The following is a 27009-nucleotide window of genomic DNA, read 5'->3' as shown; positions in this document are numbered from 1 at the left end:
TAAAGTGTTTAAAAAAAAAATTGTTTTATACTTTTATTACTTCGTATAAGACATAGATAGATTGATCATATGATGCAACTAGTCGAGGTGGGATGTCATAACCGAGTTGGTAGATGAAGAGTTCAACCCATGAATAGGTGGACCGATTCATATGTACTTGGGTCAAAGTCAATTCATTTCCGGTAACCCGGTAAGCCTGGCTGACGGGTGGATAAGGATTTCATGATTGGCCATTGGGTTGCATCCGTCAACCCGACCCGGCCCAATAGCCACCTCTAACAATTAACAAGTGACAGCATTGTAAGAGAATCAAATCCAAACTCTTATTAAAAAAATTTGAAAAATGAAAGTCTTGTTTGTTTAATTGTTTCATCATCTGCCCTCTCATCATCTCATTATCTAAGCATGAATTCTGTTGAATGTCTCAATTGCATTAAAAAAGACCCAATTCCATTATTTTTTTTTATTTTTTTTTAAAAAAAAGTCTTCATTGTTCTTCAATTTATCCACCATGTTCATTCTCTCTCCTCAGTTCTCCATTGCCATTGATGCTTCAAGGTAATCCCACCATTTCTTAATAAATTTCTGATATTTTAAGATTAACTTTGTCAAATTTCTTTTTTTTTTTTTGTTAAAAATTAATTTGCTGGTGTATGCCCCTTTGCTGAATTATCAATTTGGGGCTTTTTAGAAGCTAGAATGAAAAGTTGATGTATCTTAATTTTTAAAGGCATTATTTGGATCAAAATAACCCATTGTTTTTCTAATTAAGGTTAAGTTTTTTAATACACTTAATTTTTTTGGGTTTATGAAATGATTAGTGGAATTGGGTTGGTTGGAATTTTGAAATTTCTGGCTGTTTAATTTGATTGATTTAGGGTGTTTTCGGCTAGTAATGTGATTGAAACTTGAATTGAAAATTTGGCTAGAATCTAAAAAAGACCAGTTATATTGACAAGCTAAGGTTGATGGTTATTTGATCTGAAAAAGCTTCATTCTTTTGCTAAATTGACAAACTAACTTAATTTGGGAGCTCAAAAGAAGTAAAATTTAGCTAAATGATTTGCCAAAGTGAGTTTTCGGAGTCGAAATCACAAAAAATGAATGAGGTGGAAAGTATCTGAAGTGCTTGCCAAGTTGCCATACACTCCCTTAGTTGACCTTGTATGCCCAAAAAAAAGACAATAAGAGGAAATTTACTAAAGCTTGTGCACTCACAAATCCTTTGATTGTTGTTATGATATATTATTGTGCTAAAAGTACTGAAGAAAATATGTTGCTGTCAAGAAGGGAAGAAGCATCGGAACATAAATCGTCTAGTCTAATAATTTAGTCTCAAAATTGCACTAAGTGGTTTATGCTGTCTTGTATATGCAGGAGTATATGTAAGCATCAGGTGACTGTCAGTAGCAACGATGAGGACGGAGAGGATTTTGTTGTGGGCGATTCCATTTCCTTTTGTACCTCTGATGAGTATGGTTTTCTTTAGCTGTATCCGCGAAGAGAGTGTTGGGATAACAAGCACTTTTGTTCGGTCAGAGTGGCCAGCAATTGATATACCTCTTGATAGTGAAATATTCAAAGTTCCACAGGGCCGTAATGCACCTCAACAGGTAAGCACCTACACTCATGACTAATCCCTTTATTCTGGATTGGAATTTCTCCATTTAAGTGGTTAAACGAGGATTGAATAATTTAATTTATGCAGAAACAATGCAAGTTTAATATCCTTTGTGTTTTGTCTTGTTTAGCAATTAGTGTTCAATTGAAATTTGTTAGTCCAAAAAACACAGTAGTTTTGCGTCTCAAACATTGTGTGCTACCTTCCCTTTGTTGTGCCCTGTGCCTTGTGACTGGCTCGTGGGATTTGCATATGAATTTGCTGACGTACTATGCGCTCCTGCAAATAATTTTTTAACTTTTCGGGGAAGGTGGGGAATTGGAATGGTTTGAATTTAACCTTGTAAATTCTGCTTTAAGTGTAATATATACTTTATATAGTGGAAGAAATTATCCATTACTACTGTTTGTCTAAGAATGGTGAAAGATTAGAGAGAAAAATATTCTTCAGAGAAGAAGCTAAGATTCATCAATTCAATCATAGAGACATAGAACCCTTTTTATGTTGCTTCCCGGTAATTTTTGCTCTAAATGGTTGCCACTCCCCTATATTAGTTGGTGATAATTAGGGCTCCAATTCTACAGGTTATTTGGTGATAATTAGGGCTCCAATTCTACAGGTTATTTGGTGATAATGCATCTTAGTTGCTTAATTTTGTTGCTTAAAGCTTTTAGATGGTCCATGATGCATTGTGAGGCTTGGATTTTGGTTAAGTGCTTTCCAGACTTGAAGGAGAAACCAAGCTCTTCATAGAGCTATAATTCCTCTATGAATATTTCAAAGGTGAAACCATTTGGAAATGGAAGTCGAGTTGGAGAGTTTTCAATGAGCATCACAAGCATGATTTGTGCAAGACTTGAAGGAGATAAGCCAATTTTTAGTAGAGAAAGGCAGGCTGCACAGATTGATTGTGCTTGGCTGGTGCCAATCATGCAGCCATATGGCCCATATGTAATTAACCAGCCGTACCACGGGTATAATCGAAAATGCACAATAAACATTTAGGAAGCTTAAAGGCACTCCATGGCCTAGGCAAGGGGCATAGGCATGAAAAGAAGGTATAAAATCACCTCATCTTTTTTTTTTTTTTTTAAAAAAAAAAGTACCTTATTTTGGCATGGCAACACAATACCAATCCAAGGCATCACAAGGTAAGGCAAGGAAACATTAGGTGAAGCCCAATACATCTTAAGACATGATAACGAGAGGTGGCCAAGGCATGAATGAGATCGTTCTGGACTTCCAGTCACCAAGTGGGCCAACATTGAGAAGCACCTTGATGTATAAACTATTAAACTTGCTGAGTCCAAAAATATCTCTAGAAGCCAAACTAGAAAACTCAAGTGATGGTAGGACATACATGCTGGGGTCATATTTTGTTTGTATCATGTACAGCTTGAACCCAATCACATAAAGGCACATCGTGGCCTCCAATTAATTAAGGAAGGCGTGTACATAACCGGCTAAATTGACAATTTAAAGGCAAACTAGGCGATTTCAATCACCCAAATAGTCTCCCAGGCTCTCATGGGGTCCATAGGAAGCACCCCAACCTCTCTCTTTTTTGGTCCTGTAAAAAGTTGAAAATTATCCATAATTGAAGGTTATAAACTTATAATCCATGCTTTTGGACTAATTTTGAGAAAATTTTCCAAATTAAAACTGAAATGAGAGTGTGAGGTGTCGTTTTGGGTCATAAAAGTTCATTCTAAAACATAGTAAGCCTATTACTAATTCTACAAAATCAAAAGAGTGTATTCAGCTTAATTATGTGGCTATTTCAATTCCAAGATTTAATGGCCTATTAGGGTCCATAGAAAGCAAGCTTTCAGAGTAGTCCACACTTTCACACTAATTTTGGGAAATTTTTCCAAAACTAAAGCGAGCACGTAGGGTAAACCGTAGGATCATAAAAGTTTATTTAGAACCATAACAAGCGTGCCAGTTGGTCTACAAAGTTCTAAGAATGAGCTTGGTTCAATTACATGGATATTTCATAATTCCATTACATTGGTTGTCAAAAGCTATAAGAGATGGTTTTAGCCACCCAAATGGCTCCTAAGGTCTCGTGGGTTCCATGGGAAGCACCTCAACATCAATCCATTTAGGGTCCGAAAAAGTAAAAAATTGTTCAAAACTAAAGGCTATAATCAACGCTTTTGGACCAATTTCGGGAAATTTTTCCAAAAATGAAGTGAGCGTGTGGGGGGCACCTCGAGATCATAAATGTTGGTTTGGAAACATAATAGGGCTACAAATAGGTCTACAAAGTCCTAAAAATGAGTTTTGGTTTAATTATGTAGCTATTTCATAAACTATGTTGCATTGGTAGTCAAGAGCTGCAAAAGATGGTTCTTACCACCAAAATAGCCTCCTAGGGTCTTGTGGAGTCCATGGTAAATACCCAAGCATTTTTCCATTTTGTGCCCGAAAAAGTCAAATATTATCCAAAATTGAAGGCTATATTCCACGCTTTAAGACCAATTTATAGAAATTTTTCCAAAAATGAAATAAGTGTGTAGAGTGTTTACCAGGTTTATAAAATTTAGTTTGGAACACCATAACAAGCCTTCCTATAGGTCCACGAAGTTCCAAGAATGAGTTTGGTTCAGTAATGTGGTTACTTTGTACTGTAATTAGTTGCTTTGGTTAATGAGCTACAACAGATGGTTTCAACCACACAAATGACCTCCCGGGGTCTTGTGGGGTCCATGAGAAGCAACTCAGCCTTTTTCCTTTTTCTAGTCGAGATAAGTTGAAAATTGTCCAAAGCAGAATTCTGTATAATCCACACTTTCAGACCAAAATTTGTAATACTTTCAGTAAGAATGAGAGTGTGGGGTATCCTTGGGGTCATAAGAGTAGGTTTGGAACCACAACAGACCAACCTATAGATTTACTATAGTACAATGTCTCTCGAGAATGAGTTCGTTTCAAACTATGCTGCTATTTCAAAATTGTGTTGCATTGGTAATCAAAAGCTACAACTGTTGGTTCTAATTACCCAAATGGCATCCTAGTGGCTAGTGTCCTATTAAGGTGTCAGGATTCTTTCATTGGGTTATCAAACCCAAATTCATAGTCTTCATTACCTACCATATTGTTGATACATCATACATGCATCCTAGGTTTGTTTATATATTGCTGTTTGCTACTCAACACCATTACCCACAATCTCCCATTGTTGATTTTGGGAGTTTACAATTATTCATAATGAAACCTTCTTTGATAGAAAAGTACCCATAACAAATGAAGTCTCATTTCATGGAGGAAGAAAGGCAGGAAATAAGTTAGAGGATCATGAAATCAGGAAGTCTATATAAATAGTGGAGCATGGTAGGAGTAGGAGGCAGCAAGAGAAGTTTATTTAAGCCTTACTTAACTAGTTTCCTTTGGGAGTACGTCTAGTCTCTCGATTACTTGATCACTTGACATTTATTTTTAATTTTCTGTAATTTCAGCATCATTAATCAAATTCACTTTCTACCAATAATGCCTGGCCAGTTATGCTAGTTCATAACACCATCGGTGCAATTTTTCTGCCCACACTAAGTCCATATTCTTATCTTCTTTATTTATGTGATCTGGACCGTTGGGGAATTAAAATTATATCCTATACAGTTACCTACTGAAATCAGACACAAGTTGAAGTTACTATAAGCCATCTTTTTTGTGGTTAAGTATATTAAGTCAAATTTCAAGAAATTCATCAAGGGGCTCACAGGCATATATAGTGAGAATCTATAACCACCTTAAATAACAGCTTGTCACCTTGGTATATTATTTAACCTTCTGGTAACAAGCCTAACTATTTATTTTTTTAAGAAGAAAAGCTATCATGTTGACTAAACATCAAAAGTAACAATTGAATATTGTGAGGGTGATGTTTGTTGGCTGAAGATGACCTTCAGTGTTCCAAAATAAGATATATTCTAGTCTTGCTTTAAGTTGATTATCCGTTTGGTTGCTGTGGTGGAAGGTGCATATCACACAAGGCGACTATGATGGAAAAGCTGTTATAATCTCGTGGGTGACACCTGATGAACCGGGATCTAGCAAAGTTCAATATGGAACATCAGAGGATCTACTTGATTTTTCTGCCGAGGGCACAGTTGCAAACTACAGCTTCTACAACTATAGTTCTGGATATATCCACCATTGTCTTGTTGATGGTCTTGAGGTAATATAGTTTGTTGGTGGCTAGCGAGCCTACTTTTGGTTTTAACAGCTTCATTGGCTTACATCTTTTCTCTTTCCTTCTTTGCTTTGTTTTCTGCAATACAGTATGACAAAAAGTATTATTACAAGATTGGAAGTGACGACTCATCCCGCAAATTTTGGTTTCAAACTCCTCCTATGATTAATCCAGATTCCTCATACAAATTTGGCATTATTGGTTTGTTGTACCTTTCTTGTGGAAGATTTTTTTTCTTCGATTTTTGTCATAAATATTCTGATCTGTTATGTAGTTTCTGGCTATGCTTTTACATATTTTAGCAGTAAGCTTGAGTATTAGAGATGGTTTTCCAGAACACTATCAGCTCAAGTGCTACTTTTAAAGACATCTCTTATGTAACTTACATATGCCTTTGGAAAAAAAACTTTAAAACACGAAGCTGCTGCCAATTTCAAACATATTGTTTTATCCTACCCGGAAACGATGACTCGCAACCCTACCTCTGTATTTGGCTTAGAGTATATAAGAGATAAGATTTTTATAGTTGGTCTCATTCTCTGTTGTCTGTTTCAGGTGACTTGGGCCAGACGTATAATTCTCTCTCTACACTTGAGCATTACCTTCAGAGTGGAGCCCAAACTGTCTTATATGTTGGGGATCTTTCTTACGCTGATAAATATCATTGCAATGACATCGGAATTCGATGGGATACATGGGGACTTTTAGTTGAAAAGGCTGCTGCATACCAGCCTTGGATATGGTCTGTTGGAAATCATGAAATAGAATACTTGCCTGAATTGGTAAAAATTTTGAATTTCTTTTCCGTCTGAAGAATTTGATGTTCTTGATTTTGCATTTGACAATGTTTTTATAAGAGGAGAAATGGTTTTGCTTTCTTGGAGCATTTATCAAGTGATTATATCATTTTTGGGAGGGATAAAATTTTGCAAAGTAGTTTACAATATCTTTGTGTGTGTGTGTGTGTGTGTGTGTGTGTGCTGGGGGTAGGGTGGTGATTCTGTGTGTGTTTCACAGTTGTTTAGGTGTGACAAACTTTCAGAAGATTCATATATATTCTGATTATATGATGTGTGAATCATGTCTTTTGAAATATATGACTTTGTTGTCATTTTTAGTTGACCTATTGATTTTTTTTCTAATCTGTGTTCAGGGAGAAGTTGTTCCTTTCAAGTCATACCTCTACAGGTATGCTACACCTTATGCACCTTGTAATAGCAGTGATCCTCTTTGGTATGCTATCCGGCGAGCATCTGCCCACATCATAGTGCTCTCCAGCTATTCTCCCTTTGGTAAGCTTCTGTCTGTCTTGCATCTATTTCTTTGGAATAACATATGTACTACTGTATATTTGTAAGGGGGTGGGGTGGGGTGGGGTGGGTGGAGATGGTCATGGCACCTTGGAAGTTGGAACCTTGAGGCGTAAGCAATCATTTCTCAGCCATATTATACATGGGAAAGGTAGATAGCTTTTTGGTTCATTGTTTTACATTCATCAACCTCATATGCAAATGCCTCCTGAGCAATCCATCCTGAAGACAATAGAATATGACAATTGAGCATAAGACCTAATAGTTGTTGAGTTCTGATCAGTATGATAGAGTTACAGTAGGCATGGCACTCCCTTGAATATTTGAGGACCAAGTATTTCGGCAACTACTTCACTATAGGCTTTGGCGTGGAAATGTCTAAATCTCCTAAATTTCAAACTGAATGTCAGATCAGAGAAAAATGAGTGAATGTAAGGTCTCTGCAATTGCAGCAGTGGGTTCAAGATGTTTTCTCTGTGCATTTCTTATAAGACTAATTCAGCCCTATGTTTAGAGTGTATGAATTTGATCATGAAAAACAGAATAAATAGTGTAGTAATTTTTGCAGTACAGCAGTTTTTTAACAATTTTGAAAAGGTTCCTACTACATTACGGATTTCTGAGGTGGTTTCAGGCCTAAAATCAACCTTTCTAAATATGTTGTTTACTATACGTTTCCCTTGGCGGGGGAGACCATGTTGATTCTTTTATATTTTTAAAGTATTGCTTTCTACTGTCACTCCATGTTTGATGTTTAAAATTCCAGTTGCAGTTGTAAGTTTGAAAAAATGAGGATTTTAATGTGGTCTGGGTCTGCCATTGTGAGGAAAAATCATCTAGTTGGTTGCGTGACTCGTGTCTTGTCTGTTTACAACAACTATACTGTTTATCATGCACTTCCATAGAAATATGTTAGTGTGCGTACCTTTTTCCAATCTGAGACTGATATATGATTTTTCACAGCGAGAGGCATGCCACAATGGAAGTGGCTTAAGGAAGAGCTGAAGAGGGTGGACAGGGAGAAGACCCCATGGTTAATTGTATTGATGCATATTCCTTTTTACAGCAGCAATGAAGCAAATTTTATGGAAGGAGAGAGTATGCGCTCTGTCTTTGAGGAATGGTTTGTTTATTACAAGGTTAATGTAGTCTTTGCTGGCCACGTTCATGCATATGAAAGATCGGTAGGTTTGCTTATTAAGCTACATTGATTTACGAGGCAAAACATGTATGAAGTACTTAATTAATTACGTCTCAGGTTTGCTAGCATGATGCGAGTGAGTGGTACATAACTTATACTGTATTTTTCTTTTGTTAGAATCGAATCTCAAACATAAAGTACCGTGTATCTAGTGGTGAATGTTATCCTGTCCCAGACAAAGCAGCTCCTTTCTACATAAATGTGGGAGACGGAGGAAATCAACAAGGTCTTTCAAAGTGAGGCTAAACTTTTTACATAGTAATTATTGTAATGCTACTGCATATTGAGATCATTTAAAACAGCAGGTGACTGAACCGAGTATCTCTTTTCCTTACACAGGTTCATAGATCCACAACCTCAATATTCTGCATTCAGAGAATCAAGTTATGGACATTCGACATTGGAGATTAAGAACAGAACGCATGCTTTCTATCATTGGAACCGAAATGATGATGGGTTGAAAGTGCATACTGACCCTATGATTCTACTGAACCAATACCGTTAAGTACACTATTTGATTCTGTTTGAAGGTAAAGATTTTGATACTTTGCACATTCCTCCAGAGATTTAAGTGTTACTCTATAATATAGAATATTTCATTGTGCATCTTCAGTACTTGAAATATTTGCATCATTATAACTGGTTTGCTAAATTATGTTTATGTTTTTGGTGAACTTTATTGAGAAATTTTGTTGTGATGGCTATACAGGGCAAGCAATAATCGGAGAAGCAAGCAATGAAAGGAAAGCGATGAAACGAAGATAATTTAACTTGCTTCCATATGAATAATTGTAATTATGATTTAGTTCAGAATGTAGAGGCCAATTTTGCCTATTATTTTAAATATGTAACTTGAGATGTTTGGTTACAATATTGCATTGAAGTTATAAGAACTGGCATGATTTTAAAGACATTGCCTCTTCACTTTTCCTTCAATCTCTCTTCTAACACTATTTTTAAAATTTTCTCTCCTATTAGTATTGTTAACGAAATGGATAACGACTACGTTCAATTAGCGCATAATCTACTGATCGAAACTCCGATCGTTCGTTTCTTCAACATAGCAGAGAGACATATTAAAAAGATATTGTCTATGCATTTTTTCTAATTTCTACTAGGAATATTGGAATTTTGACTATAAATTTCCATCAATCTAAATTGTTTCATTGTATATTTTATTAATACTAGTTTCAACTTTTATACATATAAAAATGGATATATCATATATGTACATAATTTTAAAAAAAACGTCTTAAAATTATGAAAGTCAAATGGAGCCGAAAAAATATATAGGGTCACAGACTCACAGGGAGTAACATAACACGCTTTTGTGGTTTAAAAAGGTAGATAATACGGAGTACATACTAATAATGAGGGCATCTTGGGAATAAAAGATACACGATCATTTTGAAATTGTATTTCCCTTTCATTCCTCCATTTTCCCTCCCTAATTTCCCCCAAATTTCCAGATTTTCCCTCCTTTTTCTTTTTCCTACAATTTAAAGACTCAATTTTTCTGGGTTTCTCTTATTTTCAATCTCATTTCAAAGTTCTTAGATTCGTCTCCAATTACTTTATCTTCTTCACTCACCACCATTTTTGTGTACTTAAGCAGGTAAAAATTATTCTGCAATTTACTTTTATTATGCTGTTATTCTGATTTTTTAGGGTTCCCTTTTCAATTCATTTGATTTTATGATCTGGGTATCTATCCAATTGGTTATTGCTCTATTAAATTTGCTTTCTTTCTATTGAATTGTAATTTTTGAACTTCGAATTTGGATATCGTTTGTTCATTTGTTGGAATTAAATTTTAGGGTTTAATTCGCGATTAGGGTTACACCTCTTAATTGTGGTTTATCAAATCTTTATAAAATTTGGAGTGTTTAATTCTGATTTTGGTGGTTTTTTTACTACTTTACTTGATTTCAGTTTACATCACTTGTGCTGTTATGCTCTAAGAGTTCTTAATTTGTTGGTTAAACTGTTGCTGGGGAATTGGGGATAAAGAAACTCATAATGAAATGAAGTTTTTACGATTTGTGGTGAAGAAGTTGTGTACTTTGCTTTTCAGTTGGAGTTATGATGTTTAATAAGCTAATTGATGTGTGGAGGTTTCTTGTTTTTCCTGGAATCAAGTGCCGAAATCAGACAATTTTTCATGAATTACATGTTCTTTTGCTTGAGTAATGATTAAATAGTAGCACAAATTTAATATTTGAATGGTGCAAATGAATTCTCTTTCGTTTTTTGGCTATAAATCTCTAGCTTCATCCTCGCTTGACTATTTTCAGTATCATGCTTAAATCTCAAAACTAGATTTCTCATACGTGTTATGGTTCTTGAATCTTGGTGTATTAATTGATCAATAAATAAGGGGCTTTTTTTTTCTTTTACAGCCGAAATTCGATGAGTGCAGTCAACATTACTAATGTCGCCATTTTGGATAATCCAGCACCGTTTCTCAGTCCATTTCAATTCGAGATATCCTATGAGTGTGTTGTTTCTCTTAAAGATGGTAGGTCATTTTAGCTTTGTAAATTATGCATATTATATAATCCGTTTTAATTTGATTTGTTCTTGGCAGTCACATGTACTTGAATAGTGCTAATATTGAGAGCCACTATGTTATCCATTAGTTTGATATCGTATTGTTGCCTGAAAGTGAATATCAGTTGACAGGAATGACAATTTGCTTGATATGGGGGTCTTTTTAAAAGTTGAATTTTTGTGTTATAGCTTAACATAGCCATGCATATGTCATGTGCACATAAGCAAGCATCCTTGTGGACTGTGGTAGACTGATTAGGCAAGTTTGTGTGTGCGAGTGTGGCAAGGAGTGTCTGTGCAGGTGTGATTGATGTGTTGAAGATTAGCAGCCTATAGTGCTCCTAATGGAGTAGGACAGGGGTAGAGGGCAACATAAAAGGGGAAAGTGAGTAAAACCTATAATACTGCATGCTATATGGAATGGAGGGATCTACAACAAGGTAGAGAACCTTTAAGCAATATAACTTTCACTACTCTCAATTCTTCTACCCTTAACTACCTTAGGCATTTATTTCAGTAGGGAGAAGGGGAAGGCAGCATAAAACTTTCCACACCGTCACTTAGGCAGCAGGATCCTCAGTGGGTTGTTTGCTATCTTCTTTACTGGCCAAAATGTATTGAGCAAATGAGGGCATCTTTTCTTTTACTAACCTTGGAAATTTGGATTGTACAATATATCTAGCGTTACAATGGATGTAAGTAATGGAACTATGGAAGAAATAATGGTTTTATATTCTATACTAGCGCTTTTTCTTGGTAGTTTGTAGTTTTGACTGTCTTATATTGGTCTGACATAAGCAACATTATGCATAAACGATGTAGCAGAAAGAACCATAACATGAGAAATTTTAGGATTAAGGGAATCATTTGAATAATGAAGGCTGACTAAGCTATTTTACAATTTTCAACTATCCTCTTGGATGTAACATTGTGTTGGATTTTGAATTTTTTGCGGATGTGGTCATCAAATTAGTGGTTGTTCAAGTGTAGTTGCTTTGCATTAATGTTTACAGATATAGAATGGAAACTCATCTATGTGGGATCAGCTGAAGATGAGACCTATGATCAACTCTTGGAAAGCGTGCTTGTAGGACCTGTCAACGTGGGCAACTATCGTTTTGTTCTTCAGGTTATCTATCATAGTATCATGCTTTTGCTACTAATTTTGGTTGCCAATAATGTGAGAATGTCATATCAATGTACTTTGTGCCTCATTTCAGGCAGACCCACCAGATCCATCCAAAATTCGCGAAGAGGATATTATTGGTGTCACTGTGTTGCTATTGACATGCTCTTACATGGGACAAGAATTTATCAGAGTTGGATATTATGTGAACAATGACTATGACAATGAACAATTAAGAGAAGAACCACCTCAGAAGGTGTTGCTTGATAGAGTTCAAAGGAACATATTGACTGATAAGCCAAGGGTTACAAAATTTCCCATAAATTTTCACCCGGAGGAGACTGAACACAGTGAACAGCCTGCAGCATCACCACCTGAGCAACCTGCAGAAATCAATGATCAAGAGCAACTGCCACCACAAGAGCAGCCTGCAGAAAGCAATGAACAGAACAAACTCCCACCGCCATCACCTTCTCTGGATAAGCCGGAATAGATTTTCGCAAAATAAAAGTAGTTGTTACTTGCTGATAGTCAGAGAAAACTAGTCACAATGATTTTGATACCAATTCTAGAGGATGTGAAACCGCATAGAAGTCATACAGTGTGATTTGTTTTAGGAGACGCTCAAATGTACACAATACACTTGTATTGTACAATTGTTGGATCAGCAATCACATACTAGTTTGAACCTCATTACTTATAATGATTGGCCTTCATTTTTGAGATTTTACTGTGCTCCCTGGTTTAATGTATCTTATTGTTTCTGTAACTATGTGCATGTCTCATGTCCATCAGACTTCAAAGACATTGCTTTAATTTCTGATGACTGAGTTTAATGGTGTGTTTGTTTCCTATTACCTTGTTCGTCTATGTTCAATATAAGTGGATGCAAAATTGAATGTTTCTAATTAATAATGGCTTGCATTCATTTTAAAAAAGCACAGCCCGTTTTTGAATTTAGGTTTCGATGATACTAGACTAATTGTTGTAAGTAATATTGTATTAGCCATGCACCAAAAAGTAATCCCCCTGTCCCTTAAAAATTGCTCCATAGTATTTATTAAGATCCACTTCCTCATTGTATTGAGCTTCCTTAGAAGTTTGAACACTAAGCCATCTGATGCGAACGAGTAATCAGTTTCAAGGATGTTTTGAGTTCGTCGGAATATGCGAGTAGTAGTTAGTAAGTGTACAGGCTATGTACACCCTAAATGAAGAGAAGGGCAGAGAGAGAATTCAAGGAACAAAACTGTCATTATTTTCTTCAAGTTTCAATAATTTACATCAAATGCTTTGCAGCTTTAGTCAGGAACGTAACAAAATTTATAAATATGTCTACTTTGTTTCAATGCAACTTCTCTTTAAATATGCTTCACAGCTCCCCATTGATCCTTTTTGTACACACTCAGAGGAGCAGCATGTATAATGTACAGCAGAATCTGAGGTTTGTTAGTCGCGATAGACATGCTGAGGCGACCACTTCAAAAACAAATTCACAGTACCTGTTTTAGCTCCATCCAATGGGAAACTTTCTCTATATTCCCCTTCTAGTATAACCCTCGTCAATGTCAAGATGCATCTACCCATATAGTCCTGCAGAGTTCAGGTAAATATGAAACAAAGGTTACAACACATGCTAGCTGAAACAAGGAACTAATTCGATAAATTAATTGTTGAATATGAGTATGATTTAGTAGCTACTGATTTACTGAATAATGTGGATAACTATGGAGATAAAAGCAAGTTCATCAAGCAAATACTACAAAGTACAAACATGCCATGCTAACCCAAATTTCCAAACTAAATAAGTTCAACACCCCCCCCCCCCCCCCCCCCCCCCCCCCCCACACACACACACACAACCACCACCATGACCCAAAAAAAATCCCCAAAAAAAAAATCCTGGACTTCAAAGTGAACCTTTAAGCTTTTTTCAAGTAAGTTTTAAAGAATATTGATGAACATAAATCTGCACCTTTCCAAATGTGTCATGATCCCATACTTCCAGCATTAGCATGTCATGAAGCCCATCCTCAACAAGGAAGTCAAATGTTTGGTTCCAAACTGGATTCAAGCTTTCATTCACAACCTGCGAGCACAAAGATTATCATGTTACACATTAACTTTTCTATTAAATCATCTGATAACAAGATAATTGAAGATTGAATAAGCATCCACCCAAATGAATTGCAGCTAAAACAGAAAGGAATAATATATCCTGTATTTGGTCATCCAATACTTACTCTAGTTTTGTTTTTTGTTTGAGATTTTTTCATAGTAAGTATCACATAAGGGTCAGACTTGCCCGTAAAATCTACTGCTGGCAAGTCATCAGCAGAAATCACTGTTACAGACAGCACTCCTCTGACGATAACCTCCCTCTTCTTGGGAGCAAAACTAGTCCCATTTTCGACTTCTTGAATCCCATCTTCAGTTTTGAGTACCTTCTCCAAAGAAGTCATAGAGGATGCAAAAGGATTTGTAACATTCTCAGCACCAAAAGGACAGTATAAAAGCTCCACATGTACCTACAAAAGACAATCAAGCAACCTCTATTAAGGACATAATACAAAGAAAGAGATCTCAAACAGTAAAAATATGCTAGATATAGTTTCAGCAAGCTTGAATTTTGTTATTTAAGCTTGTTTGTATACTAAGTGAATCAGATCAAACTAGTTCACGGAATATTACTCCGTAATAAATTCATAAATGTTTTTATCTATATATATTTATAAAGAATGATGAAGTATACGTAGAGAATGTATTATGATTCAATTTTTTCATTTGAGTGGGTCCTCACAATTAAATATCGTTCTTTATTGCTTTTTAGTTCATCTTTACTCTTGCTTTCTCTCACATCTACTAAAAAACATTAAATATAACCACTATTTTCTTCTTTTATTGACATTTAATCAACAAAACTCCACAACAATTGTTCTACCCTAAATAGGGACGAAGGAATTATATAATTATGTGGAGGACCTGAAGTTTTATCGGATTTAGTCAAAAGTCGGCTAAGATGGTAAGGCCTACAATTCATATCAAAAATAATACTTATTTTATTTCACAATAGATTGTTTTATAGAAGATGTGGTAGACTTCTAGTTCATACGCCTTGTTAATACTCAAATTTTGCATAAATTGTGTTTACGGAAAATAATGTACTATATAATCCAATAACTTCAAACAGCTAAGAAAATAATGGCAATTAGTCATGGGTCCAAAATTTGGTCGTGGAAAATAATGTACTAAAACACTTTCTCACCTGCCCCCTGTTTTTAGCATCTCTCTGAACCTCTAAGTCTTTGACTAGTTTGAGCCAGACATCCTTCACTTTACCAGGCTCAAGATCTTTTAGCTGGAACTGAGCACAGCCTATGAGTTCAGCAGCCTGAAGACCTTCATCGTCAAAAATTTTAACCACCAAGTGTTGGGTAGATTTATCTTCAATTATGAATTCGAAGTGTTCATTCCAAATTGGGTTCAACTGGTTATTCTGAGTGTCCAATAAAAAAAAAAAAATTAAATAAATAAAAGGTTAATTCAAAGTATCCATATACAATAAATAAAAGCAAAAAAAAAAAAAACTCTGAAGACATGATAACCAATTACTTACAATTGTCTTACTGGTCTTTGTCCTGTCACGTGTTGGTCGTACATATAAAACAGCAAAAGGATCTGATTTTCCAATCAGATCTTTATTTGTCAGTTCTTTAGCTTGCACAAGCTTCACCTCTAGCATCCCAACAGGCTTTAATTCCAAGTCACTGATGAATACAAATATTGCAATCAGAATGGCATTCCAACATAAATACCATGGCTCAATTAAATATTCTCATCTGTCATGTCATATACCTATAGTCCCCAGGCAGAATGGGGATGATTTTTCGAACAGGCCACATGATGGAATCCTCAATTGCGTCCCTTATCGTGCCCTGCACAGACAAAAGTGATGAATTAATCTAAAAGAGAAACAAAATGCCTTAACAAGAAAGGCAAGGCAAAGCATAACAGCAACAGCACTTCATATATGAAAAGGAACACATTTGGTAACGAATATATATAGACTCTATTCAATACCCCACTAGAGCACCAAAACTTTTAAACACTAGAAGCATTGGGATGAACATAGAAAAATTTAAACATTAAAAATATTAAAAGTTATTTTTTTATCAGAATATAATGCTGTCCATACGGACCATACGTCCATACCTAAGGTTTCATTGGGTATCTCCATATATTCAAAATTGGGATAATTAATCCGGAGACCTAATCTGATAACTCCAATTGAGTGCTACAGTATCGAAATTGAGTGCTACTAGTGCTGACAGTACTTCTTAGTTCTTACCAACAACTGCAACTAGTTGACAAGACTTCTCCTTATAAAAGCTCGTTGTAGTGTTTCTGATTACTAACAAAATGTACAGTTTATTCCTGAGGTATAATCTGATTAAGGATAAGCCTACATATGTCTGACACACATTCTGCCTATGATGTATACCAAATGGCACTCTGAAATTGTTATACACTGCAAGGTTATCTAGAGTCCCGTATTCCTAACCAGTTGCATCAGGACAGAAGTACAGAACAATCATATTTCCAGCGGAAGAACATAAGCAAGAGGAAGATAAACAAAAAGTTAGCATGAGGTGATTTAGCTACTAATCCGGTACCATCTACAGTCACAGGTAAGCTCACATGGACACATAATAAGTGGCAAAAAGAGAAAAGAGCATTTACCTCAATAGCATCAGAAAGCCCTGGGATTGTACTTATATCTCCACCAATAACCTTAAGAGTCATGTCCAACTTTTTCTGCAATGTCAAGGCATGGATATACTAGTGAGAAACTAAATGCAAGTTATGCAACATAGACAAACAAGAATGGGAATTTTGAAAATGAGTTTCATGAGCGCAGCATATGGCGGTATGGCCTTTGTCAAGACAATTAAACTTGGACAAAATGATGAAGCCCTCCCCCCCCCCCCCCCCCCACCACCACCACCACCACAGACACACACACACTACTTACCTTCCTTTCATGTTAAAACTGAAGGAAGCGACTCACATCAAATAAGGTAAGTATCATATGCTAAACTTTAACACTTTTGAACACATAAAATATTGCTTTTGCACCTCCATTTATTTTAGTTTGGTGAGAGAAATTGCACGAAATTCCAGATTTCCAGTACATTATTACGGTCATCCAGAAGCCATGATTGGTGATCCATAGCATTGAGTAATGCAACTATCCTTCACAATTTGTCACAAAGGCAAGAATATTTACAGTGGTGCATTACCTTTTTTCTCAAAGAGAAGCTGACAGCTCCAAATCCTGGAAACTCCGCAACTAAAGGCTTAAAGATCAGCCTGAAAACTCCAGTGAATCCAATATCTTTAACCTACATCAAGAATGCCAATAAATTGTCAAGGAAGAGGTTTCAAAACTTACATTATAGCCAAATAAGTCAAGTACTATTTTCCTTAGAATCAGCTAACAAAACAAAGAAATTTACTACAAGGGCTTGTCATGACTATTACATCCTTAAATTCTCACGAATCGACTTTTTTTATGTATTTTTTCGTCTAAAGAATGTCTACAGTTTAACAAATACTTGCAATAGCATTTGCATGATTTTAGTTGAGATATGTTGTTGAGTTTATAATAATGAAATTGAAACATTGATTCTCAACAAGAATCAAACAACAGTCTATCAGAAGATTGTTACAGTAGCAGGCATTTATATTACTTGTAAGAAAGAATACTGTACCAAAACATATACATGTAAATATCAAAGACACGCTTTCACAACCAAATGGTTGACTAGCGGGTTTAAAAGAATCTAACACATTGCTTTACCTGCACAGGAAGTGATAAACCAAGTTTAGTTTTAATATCAAGAATAATGCTCGGATTTCCATCCCAATTCATCTCTAACTCCATAGTGACACCTTCACCAGCATCTTCAAGGATTGAAACCCCTGAAAGAACAAAAGCAGCGAAAACAGCATTATTTTTATGTAAATGTTCTTGCAACAGAACACAACCATAATATTGTTTACAAGCTATGTAATTTCAGCAGGTAAACTCCTACACCCTATTATAAGTAGTCCATGCGAAATTAGTCATAACTTAGTCTATCTAAAACATAGCCGTCTTTATTTTTCCACAAGCACAACCGCCTTTATGCTTTTTGCAAAGAAAGACTAAGCACCAATATACCTTGAATTCCCATTCCCCTTGTTTCTCTCACCCCCTACAAGAAAATTAAACCATCCTAAGCTCTATCCTACTGAGGTTTTCAAAAACAATTTAAGTATTTAAATCATTAGGGGAGAAGTGGTTCCTCTAGTTGCAAAAAAATATGCCCGTATATAGCAGCAGTGATTGACTGATTGCAATGCGAAGTGAGGAAAACGTTATCATAAAGGCGACAAGGTGGGTCTTTAAAAGGGCAAAACTAGTTTTGACCATGTCAACCTAGGCAGGGTAAAGATGGAAAAGAAGAAAGAGATGAAATTAACTTGAATTGACTTTCCATCGTATAGTTTTTGTGCGGTCTACATATAGTTTGTCCCAGCTACATAGTTACCAAATTTCCTCAATCCCCATGTTTTCCTCGTAGTCCATGATGATTGATAAGCTCCCCAGCCCCCCCCCCCCTCCCCACCCTTGTCCATTAACATCTCCTTCCCTGCCTCCCAAGCTCACTCAACTTATGTATTACCCACGTATTGTTCTCCCTCCTTGCTTGCTGGACTTAATGTATGCATCAACCTTCCAGATTTATTGATAAATCTTAACCTAATTATGTGAACTTCTGCAATATTGCTTTATGGTTTCAGCAAGCTTCTAAAGCAGTCAAGCATGATATTTGGATTTTTCTGGATTATTTACCATTGGGAAAAAAACATTATTATCTGCTCCTTTGCGTTGTTAACATCATGGTCATTTAGTCAATGCATACTCTGCCTCCGACTCTCCTCTACTTCATCGTGCCATTTCTCTTCCAGAAATGAATATAATATGGCAAACATGGGTCCTTTTCAATCTTTCTTTAGTATTTATATCACATCCTAGGATGGTCTCTTTCTCTTAAAACAAAATATAACCACAAAATTGGCATGTTCCAAATAAGTCCACATGCCCATCTTCTACTACTGTTGATTTAAAGCTAAGTGCTACCTCAGAATTTCCATTTTTGTTTTTTCTATTCCTCCTACTACAATAGGCTTATTAAAGCACTTGGCAACAGCCAGATAACATTAGAAGAAGAAAAGTATCTGCTTACAAATGATATACGAAGTATATTGATACTAGGACTTCTCAATTTCAAGCCATGGAGCATGTCTTATGCTACATCAATAGCACAGTTTATTATTAACTAAATCTCATTTCTACTATCACTGCCAATACTGACAGAGATTGGGGTGCATTACTCTACTTCAAATCATTGTGATATGTGGCAACAATATCATCTCTTGGTCCTCAAAGTGTAAGAAAACCCAATTCTTTCTAGTGCCCAGGCAGAATATTGTGGGGATCCAATGACATTACTAGCAAATGTTGAATCAAAACTTGCTTCGTTACTTCGTATAATCTCCGCTTGAGCGGGCAAATGTTGGGTAAGATGTTAGCATTGTTTACCTTTTTAATAACCCATAAATATCAAGCCATCATCACTCAAAACATGTGGAATTAAACATGCATTTTGATAAAAGAAAGCCAATGGTTCTTATTTATATCACGTACGTGTATCAATGTTGTACCCGTATTTTGGTACATACCCCTTGTACATACATACTCCAAAAGTCCAATGTATCCTTCAACCCCATACAAGATATAACATGGATAAAGGACCTGAAAGTAGCCGAGGACTAAACTCATTCTCACTAATTCTACCATCAAACAAAGTACACAGAGTATGAACTAATAATGTAAAGACAAACAAAAACAATCCAAGAATGAAAGCAACATTGCTAGTACCTGTAAATTGAGGAGCAACAGTTCCCAGAGTAAACTTGGAAAATTTTAAGGAAGACAATATAATTGGTCTATATTGCTCTAGTAGTGGCTCCACTGACTCCCTTATTAGCTCTGATGCTGCCTATTAATAGCACAATCCACACCAATATTTTAAAACATAAACAAACACATTCTTTTTTTGGAGGGGAGGGGTAAACCTATATGACAATGTCTATCTCTATACCAATATTTTATAACATAATAACTTTCATGCCACTTATCAAACCTATCATCCCTTTAAAATTTCCTATTTTTAAAATTTTTGTTTCTAAAAAAAGATCATGCCCAACATTCCTATACTTTTAATTTAAAATTAAAATAATTTTATATACATAACATCTCAATAGTCAATATTCATCAATATTACTCTATTTCATGGTTAGTTCATTGCCTTTTTTTTTAATAAAGCCCATTTATTTATTTTTACCAATACCATACCATTTTGTAAATTTGATTAATATTTTAAAAGGAATTACCTGATCAACAAAAGGCCAAATTTTGGTGAGATGGGAATTAAGCCAATTCAACTGCAAATCACAACCACAAAAAAATAAATAAATAAATAAAATAAAAAATAAAAAAGAGAGTAAAATTAGCAACCAAAAACCGTCGTTTTAAAGAATAATAAATGAAAATAAATTGAAATTGAAAGAAAAGGAAAAAGAGAGGAAAAAAAAAGGACCTTTTGACGATTGGAGAAGACAACCCAAGAAGGGTAGTAAGGAGGAGGAAGCAACTTTCTAGAATCTTCCACCGTCATTCTAGAAAACGCCGCAATTGTTTCTGCCTACAAAAAATTTCCCACAAAAGTTAAGATTAAATTAAGATTACCCATCAAAATTCAATGAAAATTTTATGGAATCCAATTTATTTTTTGAAAATTATTAAAAGAAAAACTTACCAGTTGAGAACGAGATTTGGATCTGGCATTTTCACAGCGAACAAAAGCGACGATAATTAACAGACCAACTACAGTTCCCACGAATAATCCCATGAAAAAAGACATTTTTTTCCTGCAATTTTTGAATCAAAATTCTATTTTTTTTTCCTGCAATTTTTGAATCAAAATTCCTACTTTAAAGCTCACTGTATTTAAACTTATTTATATTTTCAACAAAAAATTGATGATTTTTTTGCTGAATTTTTCTGGGTAATTTGAGAGCTGCGGCTGCAATTGCAGAGAGAAAACAATGGCGGGTTATCTGATAAAATTTTTTAAAAAATAAATAAATAAATAAAAAATGATTTTAGGTTTTTTTTCAGAGGAAGTTGAAAAGAATTAAGAAATGGAGTGAATTTGACTAAAAAGAGTGTGATTTGATTTGTTGGGGGTAGTGTTTGTATCTTCCAATCAAATATTTTTATTAAAGAGTTGTTTAACTATAACGCTTCATGTCTTAAAGTTGTTGCCGACATTTTTAAAAAATTATACTCGTACTCCCTATTTAGCAGTTTGATATTGGAGTAATTTGTAATGAATCAAGCTAAGTTTGGTTTGGTAGTAATATTGTATCTTTTAACCTTGAGGTTGAAGGTTTAATTCCCATTAGAGACACTTTGAGGGTGGGGAATGAATTGGGGATTTCTTACTCTCCCCCCTCGCTCTCAAAGTGTTTGACCCGTAAATACCGGATCAAAAAAAACCGTGAGGATTGAGGTTTGTTAGGGTCTTTATCCATGCCTAATGCACAATATTGCAAGTGCACTTACCACACTTACATTCCGGAACTGAAACATATGTGGTTAATTCATCCCAAATTCCCGACAATCTGCCGAAGTAGACATAAATTAATTAAGTCATGCCTTGCTTACAATCAGCCAAGGCTAATTTCAATTGACAAACCCGAGTCTCGCTCACAACACAAAATCGATTTCGGAGATTGTCCCACAACAACTTTGCGTCATCATAAACACCGAGCGTAGACCTAACGATCGGGTCTAAAGTATTGGATAACCAAGAAACCAACATCGAGTGTACGGCTACCCAATCCTCAAGTTTCTCAGAGTCTGTCGGTTTCACAACCGTGCCATCTATGAAGCCAAACTTTCTCTTTGCCTTCAAAGCTGTCCTCACAACCCTAACCCATTCAACATAGTTATCACCCCGAAATTGAATCGGTGTGATAACATTACCAGGCCCGTCACTCGAGCCTAGGTGAAAGGTTGAACGATGTTTATGAAAAACAAAGTTTAAGAATTAAATCGTGGATCGTACTCAGGCTCTTGATACCATTACAAATTATGCTCAATAATTATGTTCTGTCATTCACATTCATCAATACGCCCATGTACAATATATATGTAGATATACTTGGAGGGCAAGGCCAAGTATCCTAAGATAGGTCACAAAATATTCTAGGATATATTTTGCAATATTCACAATTATCTTGTTTCCTAAAATATACCCCAATAAAAGTATTTCTTAATAAATTCAGATCAGTAGCATTCGGATCATAACTTTTAACTATCATTTACTTATTGTTAAATATTGTTAATTGCGTATGTATTACAAAAAAAAAGTTCATAATGAGAAGAATATAATAAGATTTATTTTGATAATGTTTTATTTATATATTAGTATTAAAATGCGGTCAAAATATAGTCAAATTATTAAATCAGATCATACCAGATCAGATAATAAAAATTCAAATCAGGCCAAATCATACCTTATTAAAATCAGACCTGATCTCCTTGTTTTCAGGTGAAGAGAACAAGTCCCAACTCATCCATTTTCAAATTCTCATGATTTTTCACTTCTCTCATTTTCTTTGTGCAATCAAACAAGCCTTTAAAATGTTACGGAGTACCATATTAACACACACATGATTAGGGATGGCAATGGATCGGGACCCGACCCGACTTGGATCCGTGGATCCAGATCCGTTTTTCACGGATCTAGGTCTTCAAATTTTGGACCCGATAGATCCGGGTCGAATTCGGGTCCTGCTGACAAAAACGGATCTAGATCCGGGTCTGGGATTTGGATCCAGGTCTGGATCCAGATCCGTTTACCCTTTTTTTATTTTTCCTTTTAAAAAAAAAACTAAAATTGTTGTTTCTTTATTAAAAATGTTGATGATTTTAGTAGTGATAAAGATTAACTCTTTAAAGAGATGAATTTTGGATGCTCATATTATATACATCATCGTTGTTTTTTCAATTCACTAGCTCATATGTAACATCGTACTTTTTTTTGTTGTTTATAATTTTAATTCAAAATATGAGTGTATAAGTTGGTTACTTTGTGTTTTTAAATTAGTTGTATAACATTAATTTAGGTTGAACTTAATAACAACAACGAAAGTTTAAAATAAATTTTTTGACCCGAACATTACATTTATTGCAAAAAAAAATTGACAAAATATATTGGACCCGTTTTGGACCCAGATCCGTTGGACCCGACGTCCGGATCCGGGTCTTCATTTTCCAGACCCGACGGATCCAGGTCGGATCTGGATCCTATATACAAAAAATGGATCTAGATACACATGATGTAAAGAAAATGATGTTGAAATTTAGTGTTTGTTTAGTTGGAAAATATCTCCCTTGTAAATAGAAATTTCTAGGCAATAGTATTAGCCGTAGAAAGAATAGCACAAATCAAATTGTGGACTTTTAGGATTTGTTCTATTCAGCTTAATTTCAATTCAGTTCAGTTCAATTCAGTTTATCTTAGTTCTTAATTTCCTTATCTCATAAACTATTCATTTCAGTTCATTTCAAATCAGCTTAATAAATGAGAACAGACTCTTATTATTATGGACTCTTAGGGCATGTTCTTATATGTTGAAGTTCAGTCAAGTTCAGTTCAACTCCTAATTTCCTTCTCTTATAAAATATTCATTTCAGTTCAGCTCAGCTCAGTTCAGTTCAGTTCACTTCAGTTCAGTCCAGTCAATGAGAATAGGTAGTTAGGCTTTGATTTTTAGTTTTCTGTTTTTTTTAAAACTAAAAACAAGAAACAAGAATAAGAAGTTTAAAAATGTTAAAATAATTTTTGATTCATTAAATGACATATATCATATATTTTAAAAAAACCAAAACTATAAAATCATAGAAATGTCAAACGAACATGTCACAAGATAGGGACAACGACAGTCTATCACAGTCGGAAATAAAATACAAAGACCGTTGCCAAATGCACCCGCAGTCGGTCCGGCTGAGTCTTGGGCCTAAAAAAACAGTCTTCCCCTTCCCCATCTCCGCCGGATTATACTCCAACGAAAACAGTAACCGTACCCGATCAAAACTAGGCAATGACCTTCAATTTCATTGAAAAAGTTAACATATTTCTGATAGCGCTCGTATCTTTGCAATGAGTGAATTTCCTGATCATAATTATCGTTGATATAAACCTTTGCAATAACTAGGCCTTTTGTTTTAAGTTCTTCTTTGATCTCATCAAACTTGTGCAGGTCATCCGCAATTACCTCGTCCCCAACCCTGAAAAAGTCAATGTAATCCCACTCATGCAAGAATAATCGTCTGGCGTTAAACCTGGCCTTCCAATCAGTTTAATAGGACTTGTCGAACATGACCCCATAATGTTTCAATTTACTCAACACCGCAGTGGTACTAAGCGGGTCCGTTTTTTTGAAACCTTTGCGACCAACACCTTTTGGAGGCTTTGACTCGTTAATAGTTTGATGGATCGAGAGCCGTGGAAGCCAGCATGTCGATAATTGCGGCTTTCCCGCCTTCAAGTCGCGCCGAAAGGAGATGAACGACCTCTTGTTTAGGCGAAAACCTCTGCAATAACTGGATCATACAATGACCTTCAATTGCATGGTTTTCATTCACGAATTTCTGATATCGTTCATACTCATTCATTGTACGAGGAGAGAGAATAGGTCAACAATTGTGGTTTTGGGAGGTGGTAGTGTCGAATCTAGCATTTATACAAGTGAGTTCAAATTTAATCAAGAATAAATAGAATAAATATTATAATTTAAAAATTAACAAATTACATGAAATTACATATATATTATATTGGACATGTCTTTAAAAATAAAAAATAATAAAATAATTGACATTGATAAACTAATCATAAATTTATATCACATATCAAACAATTCAATGTTAAATAACTTATTATTTCTTATCTTTCAAATATTTGTAACAATATTTGTTTTACTAAATTTAATAAGTTTTTTTTTTTTATTTATTTTCAGTTTTGTCATTTGATAGATAAACTAAGACTTTCTCTGACTATGGATGACATATAAATTTTCCTTATCTTTGCGCATACTTATAAATGCATAATAATATCATCAATTTCATCATAGAATTTGTACCAATGTATTTGTAACCCCTCCATATTTAATGCAGCATTAAGTCAATAATTAACTACAATAAAATTGCACAAATCTGAACCTCCCCAAATGTTCTTAGTGATCTTAATAAGTTAATAATGAGCAGTATTTGTTGTTGGACTATCTATATGTAAACAGTGTTAAAGTTTAATACATGAATACATAAAACATTCTTTATTACAACCATATGACGATACATGATATATATGGCGTATAGTGATTGATAGAGTATAAAACATATTATTAGACATCAACCATTAGCTTAATCTTTTAGTTGACTTGATCCACTAACATGGTATCAGAATCAGACCCACTGTTTGAGACCTCTAATGGTTTGAGTATATTGTCAAGCCCATGATTTAAGACCTTTAATAACATTAATTATTTTGGGCCAAATTGAATTGGATCAATTGATCATTGAGTTAAAGAGACCTTACATGCGGGAAATTACCAAATAACACATGTAAGTGTCCAATATTAAGAAAAGAATTGATGGTTAAACACTTTATAAGGTTAAGGGGCTAATCCTCCTATTGTCATATGGTTTTGGTTGAGTTGATTTACTAACATGGTATCAAGAGCTAGCGTGACACAAAGATCACAGGCTCTCGTGTGAGGGAACGTAATAGAGTATAAAACATAGGAAAATTTGACAATTACCACCTTCTGTTATGTCCATTTTAGCAATTACCACCTTCTATTTTTTTTTTTGAAAATTACCACCTTCTATTTTCAAAAACATCAAAAGTTACCACCTTCTTGCCCCTCAACTACCACGTGACGTCATTTTGGGCTCATTCTTTCCCTTTCCTCCCTATTTCCCTCACATTTCTCATTTCTAACTCGATTCTCATCCTCCCTTTCACTTCTTTTCCCCCAAACAATCAAAAACACTTCAATTCACTCATCCAAATCAAAATTGACGAACAATTATTGGTGGTTTAGGGGAAAAAAAGTGAAAGGGGAGATGAGAATCCAAATAGGAATGAGAAATGTGAAGGAAATAGGGAGGAAAGGGAAAGAATGGGCCCAAAATGACGTCACGTGGTAGTTGGGGGGCAAGAAGGTGGTAACTTTTGATGTTTTTGAAAATAGAAGGTGGTAATTTTCAAAAAAAAAAAAATAGAAGGTGGTAATTGCTAAAATGAACATAACAGAAGGTGGTAATTGTCAAAATTTCCTAAAACATATTATTGACCCTCAACTATTAGCTTAAGCTTTTAATTAAGTTGGTCCACTAACAGTGATAATGAAAATATATGGATTATAAAGATATTCAAGGTGGTCGTGAATGCTTCCACTTACACGATCACACTTTATATATAATATCATCATTCATAATCGCCAACCAAACAAGCCGTCATTAAATCACTTTACTTAATACTTTCTTTGTTCTTTTTTACTTGACGTGTTTCTTTTATTACGTTTGTCAATGCAAAACTTTAACGATCAATAACTTTAATTCTCCATAAATAAAAATTATTATAGTTACATATTACTTCCTCTGTTTTTTAATACTTGCAACACTTCCTTGAAATGGAAATGTCACAATACTTGCAACACACTATAAATGAATAGTTATTTAAAGGAAAAACTATACTATTTCCCTTATTTAAAGCACATGGTCCACTAAATTACACTTCTAATTTAATAACCACTCATCTCATT

General features: G+C 35.0%; 3 protein-coding genes across 3 annotated transcripts; 2 read left to right on the top strand and 1 right to left on the bottom strand.

Annotated features, from left to right (window-relative positions):
- Positions 1 to 355: 355 nt before the first annotated feature.
- On the top strand, positions 356 to 9231 carry LOC145610034 (bifunctional purple acid phosphatase 26-like). Its single transcript, XM_081665276.1, has 10 exons — positions 356 to 558; positions 1378 to 1613; positions 5601 to 5801; positions 5906 to 6017; positions 6372 to 6598; positions 6970 to 7108; positions 8090 to 8310; positions 8445 to 8563; positions 8667 to 8857; positions 9037 to 9231. The coding sequence occupies exons 2-9, from the start codon at positions 1416 to 1418 to the stop codon at positions 8830 to 8832; spliced, it is 1383 nt and encodes a 460-aa protein (XP_081521402.1). The 5' UTR covers positions 356 to 558; positions 1378 to 1415; the 3' UTR covers positions 8833 to 8857; positions 9037 to 9231.
- Positions 9232 to 9741: 510 nt separating this feature from the next.
- On the top strand, positions 9742 to 12761 carry LOC145612311 (putative histone chaperone ASF1A). The gene is made up of 4 exons (XM_081667680.1): positions 9742 to 9942; positions 10727 to 10845; positions 11891 to 12006; positions 12098 to 12761. The coding sequence occupies exons 2-4, from the start codon at positions 10737 to 10739 to the stop codon at positions 12494 to 12496; spliced, it is 624 nt and encodes a 207-aa protein (XP_081523806.1). The 5' UTR covers positions 9742 to 9942; positions 10727 to 10736; the 3' UTR covers positions 12497 to 12761.
- A 477-nt stretch (positions 12762 to 13238) lies between these two features.
- On the bottom strand, positions 13239 to 21443 carry LOC145611158 (synaptotagmin-5-like). Its single transcript, XM_081666437.1, has 13 exons — positions 20931 to 21443; positions 20712 to 20816; positions 20506 to 20556; positions 19991 to 20111; positions 17864 to 17985; positions 17304 to 17405; positions 16744 to 16818; positions 15859 to 15938; positions 15620 to 15770; positions 15269 to 15499; positions 14247 to 14531; positions 13979 to 14092; positions 13239 to 13596 (listed from the first exon to the last, which is right to left on the bottom strand). The coding sequence occupies exons 1-13, from the start codon at positions 21033 to 21035 to the stop codon at positions 13453 to 13455; spliced, it is 1686 nt and encodes a 561-aa protein (XP_081522563.1). The 5' UTR covers positions 21036 to 21443; the 3' UTR covers positions 13239 to 13452.
- Between the last annotated feature and the right edge of the window lie 5566 nt (positions 21444 to 27009).

The sequence above is a fragment of the Chenopodium album genome, chromosome 24, assembly GCF_948465745.1.
Source record: "Chenopodium album chromosome 24, dcCheAlbu1.1, whole genome shotgun sequence".
NCBI classification, from domain to species: domain Eukaryota; kingdom Viridiplantae; phylum Streptophyta; class Magnoliopsida; order Caryophyllales; family Amaranthaceae; genus Chenopodium; species Chenopodium album.
Note: the sequence above shows the minus strand (reverse complement) of the source record. Positions and strands in the feature narration are given on the sequence as shown.

Bases quoted from the DNA above. Each gene is read 5' to 3' on its own strand.
- LOC145610034 (XM_081665276.1), top strand. From the start codon at position 1,416: ATGAGGACGGAGAGGATTTTGTTGTGGGCGATTCCATTTCCTTTTGTA. The intron at 8,311-8,444 runs GTAGGTTTGCTT...TTCTTTTGTTAG, and splicing joins TTCATGCATATGAAAGATCG to AATCGAATCTCAAACATAAA. The intron at 8,564-8,666 runs GTGAGGCTAAAC...TTCCTTACACAG, and splicing joins AATCAACAAGGTCTTTCAAA to GTTCATAGATCCACAACCTC.
- LOC145611158 (XM_081666437.1), bottom strand. From the start codon at position 21,035: ATGTCTTTTTTCATGGGATTATTCGTGGGAACTGTAGTTGGTCTGTTA. The intron at 20,817-20,930 runs GTAAGTTTTTCT...AATTTTTTGTAG, and splicing joins CCAAATCTCGTTCTCAACTG to GCAGAAACAATTGCGGCGTT. The intron at 20,557-20,711 runs GTCCTTTTTTTT...TGTGATTTGCAG, and splicing joins TCTTCTCCAATCGTCAAAAG to TTGAATTGGCTTAATTCCCA.
- LOC145612311 (XM_081667680.1), top strand. From the start codon at position 10,737: ATGAGTGCAGTCAACATTACTAATGTCGCCATTTTGGATAATCCAGCA. The intron at 10,846-11,890 runs GTAGGTCATTTT...TAATGTTTACAG, and splicing joins TGTTGTTTCTCTTAAAGATG to ATATAGAATGGAAACTCATC. The intron at 12,007-12,097 runs GTTATCTATCAT...GCCTCATTTCAG, and splicing joins ACTATCGTTTTGTTCTTCAG to GCAGACCCACCAGATCCATC.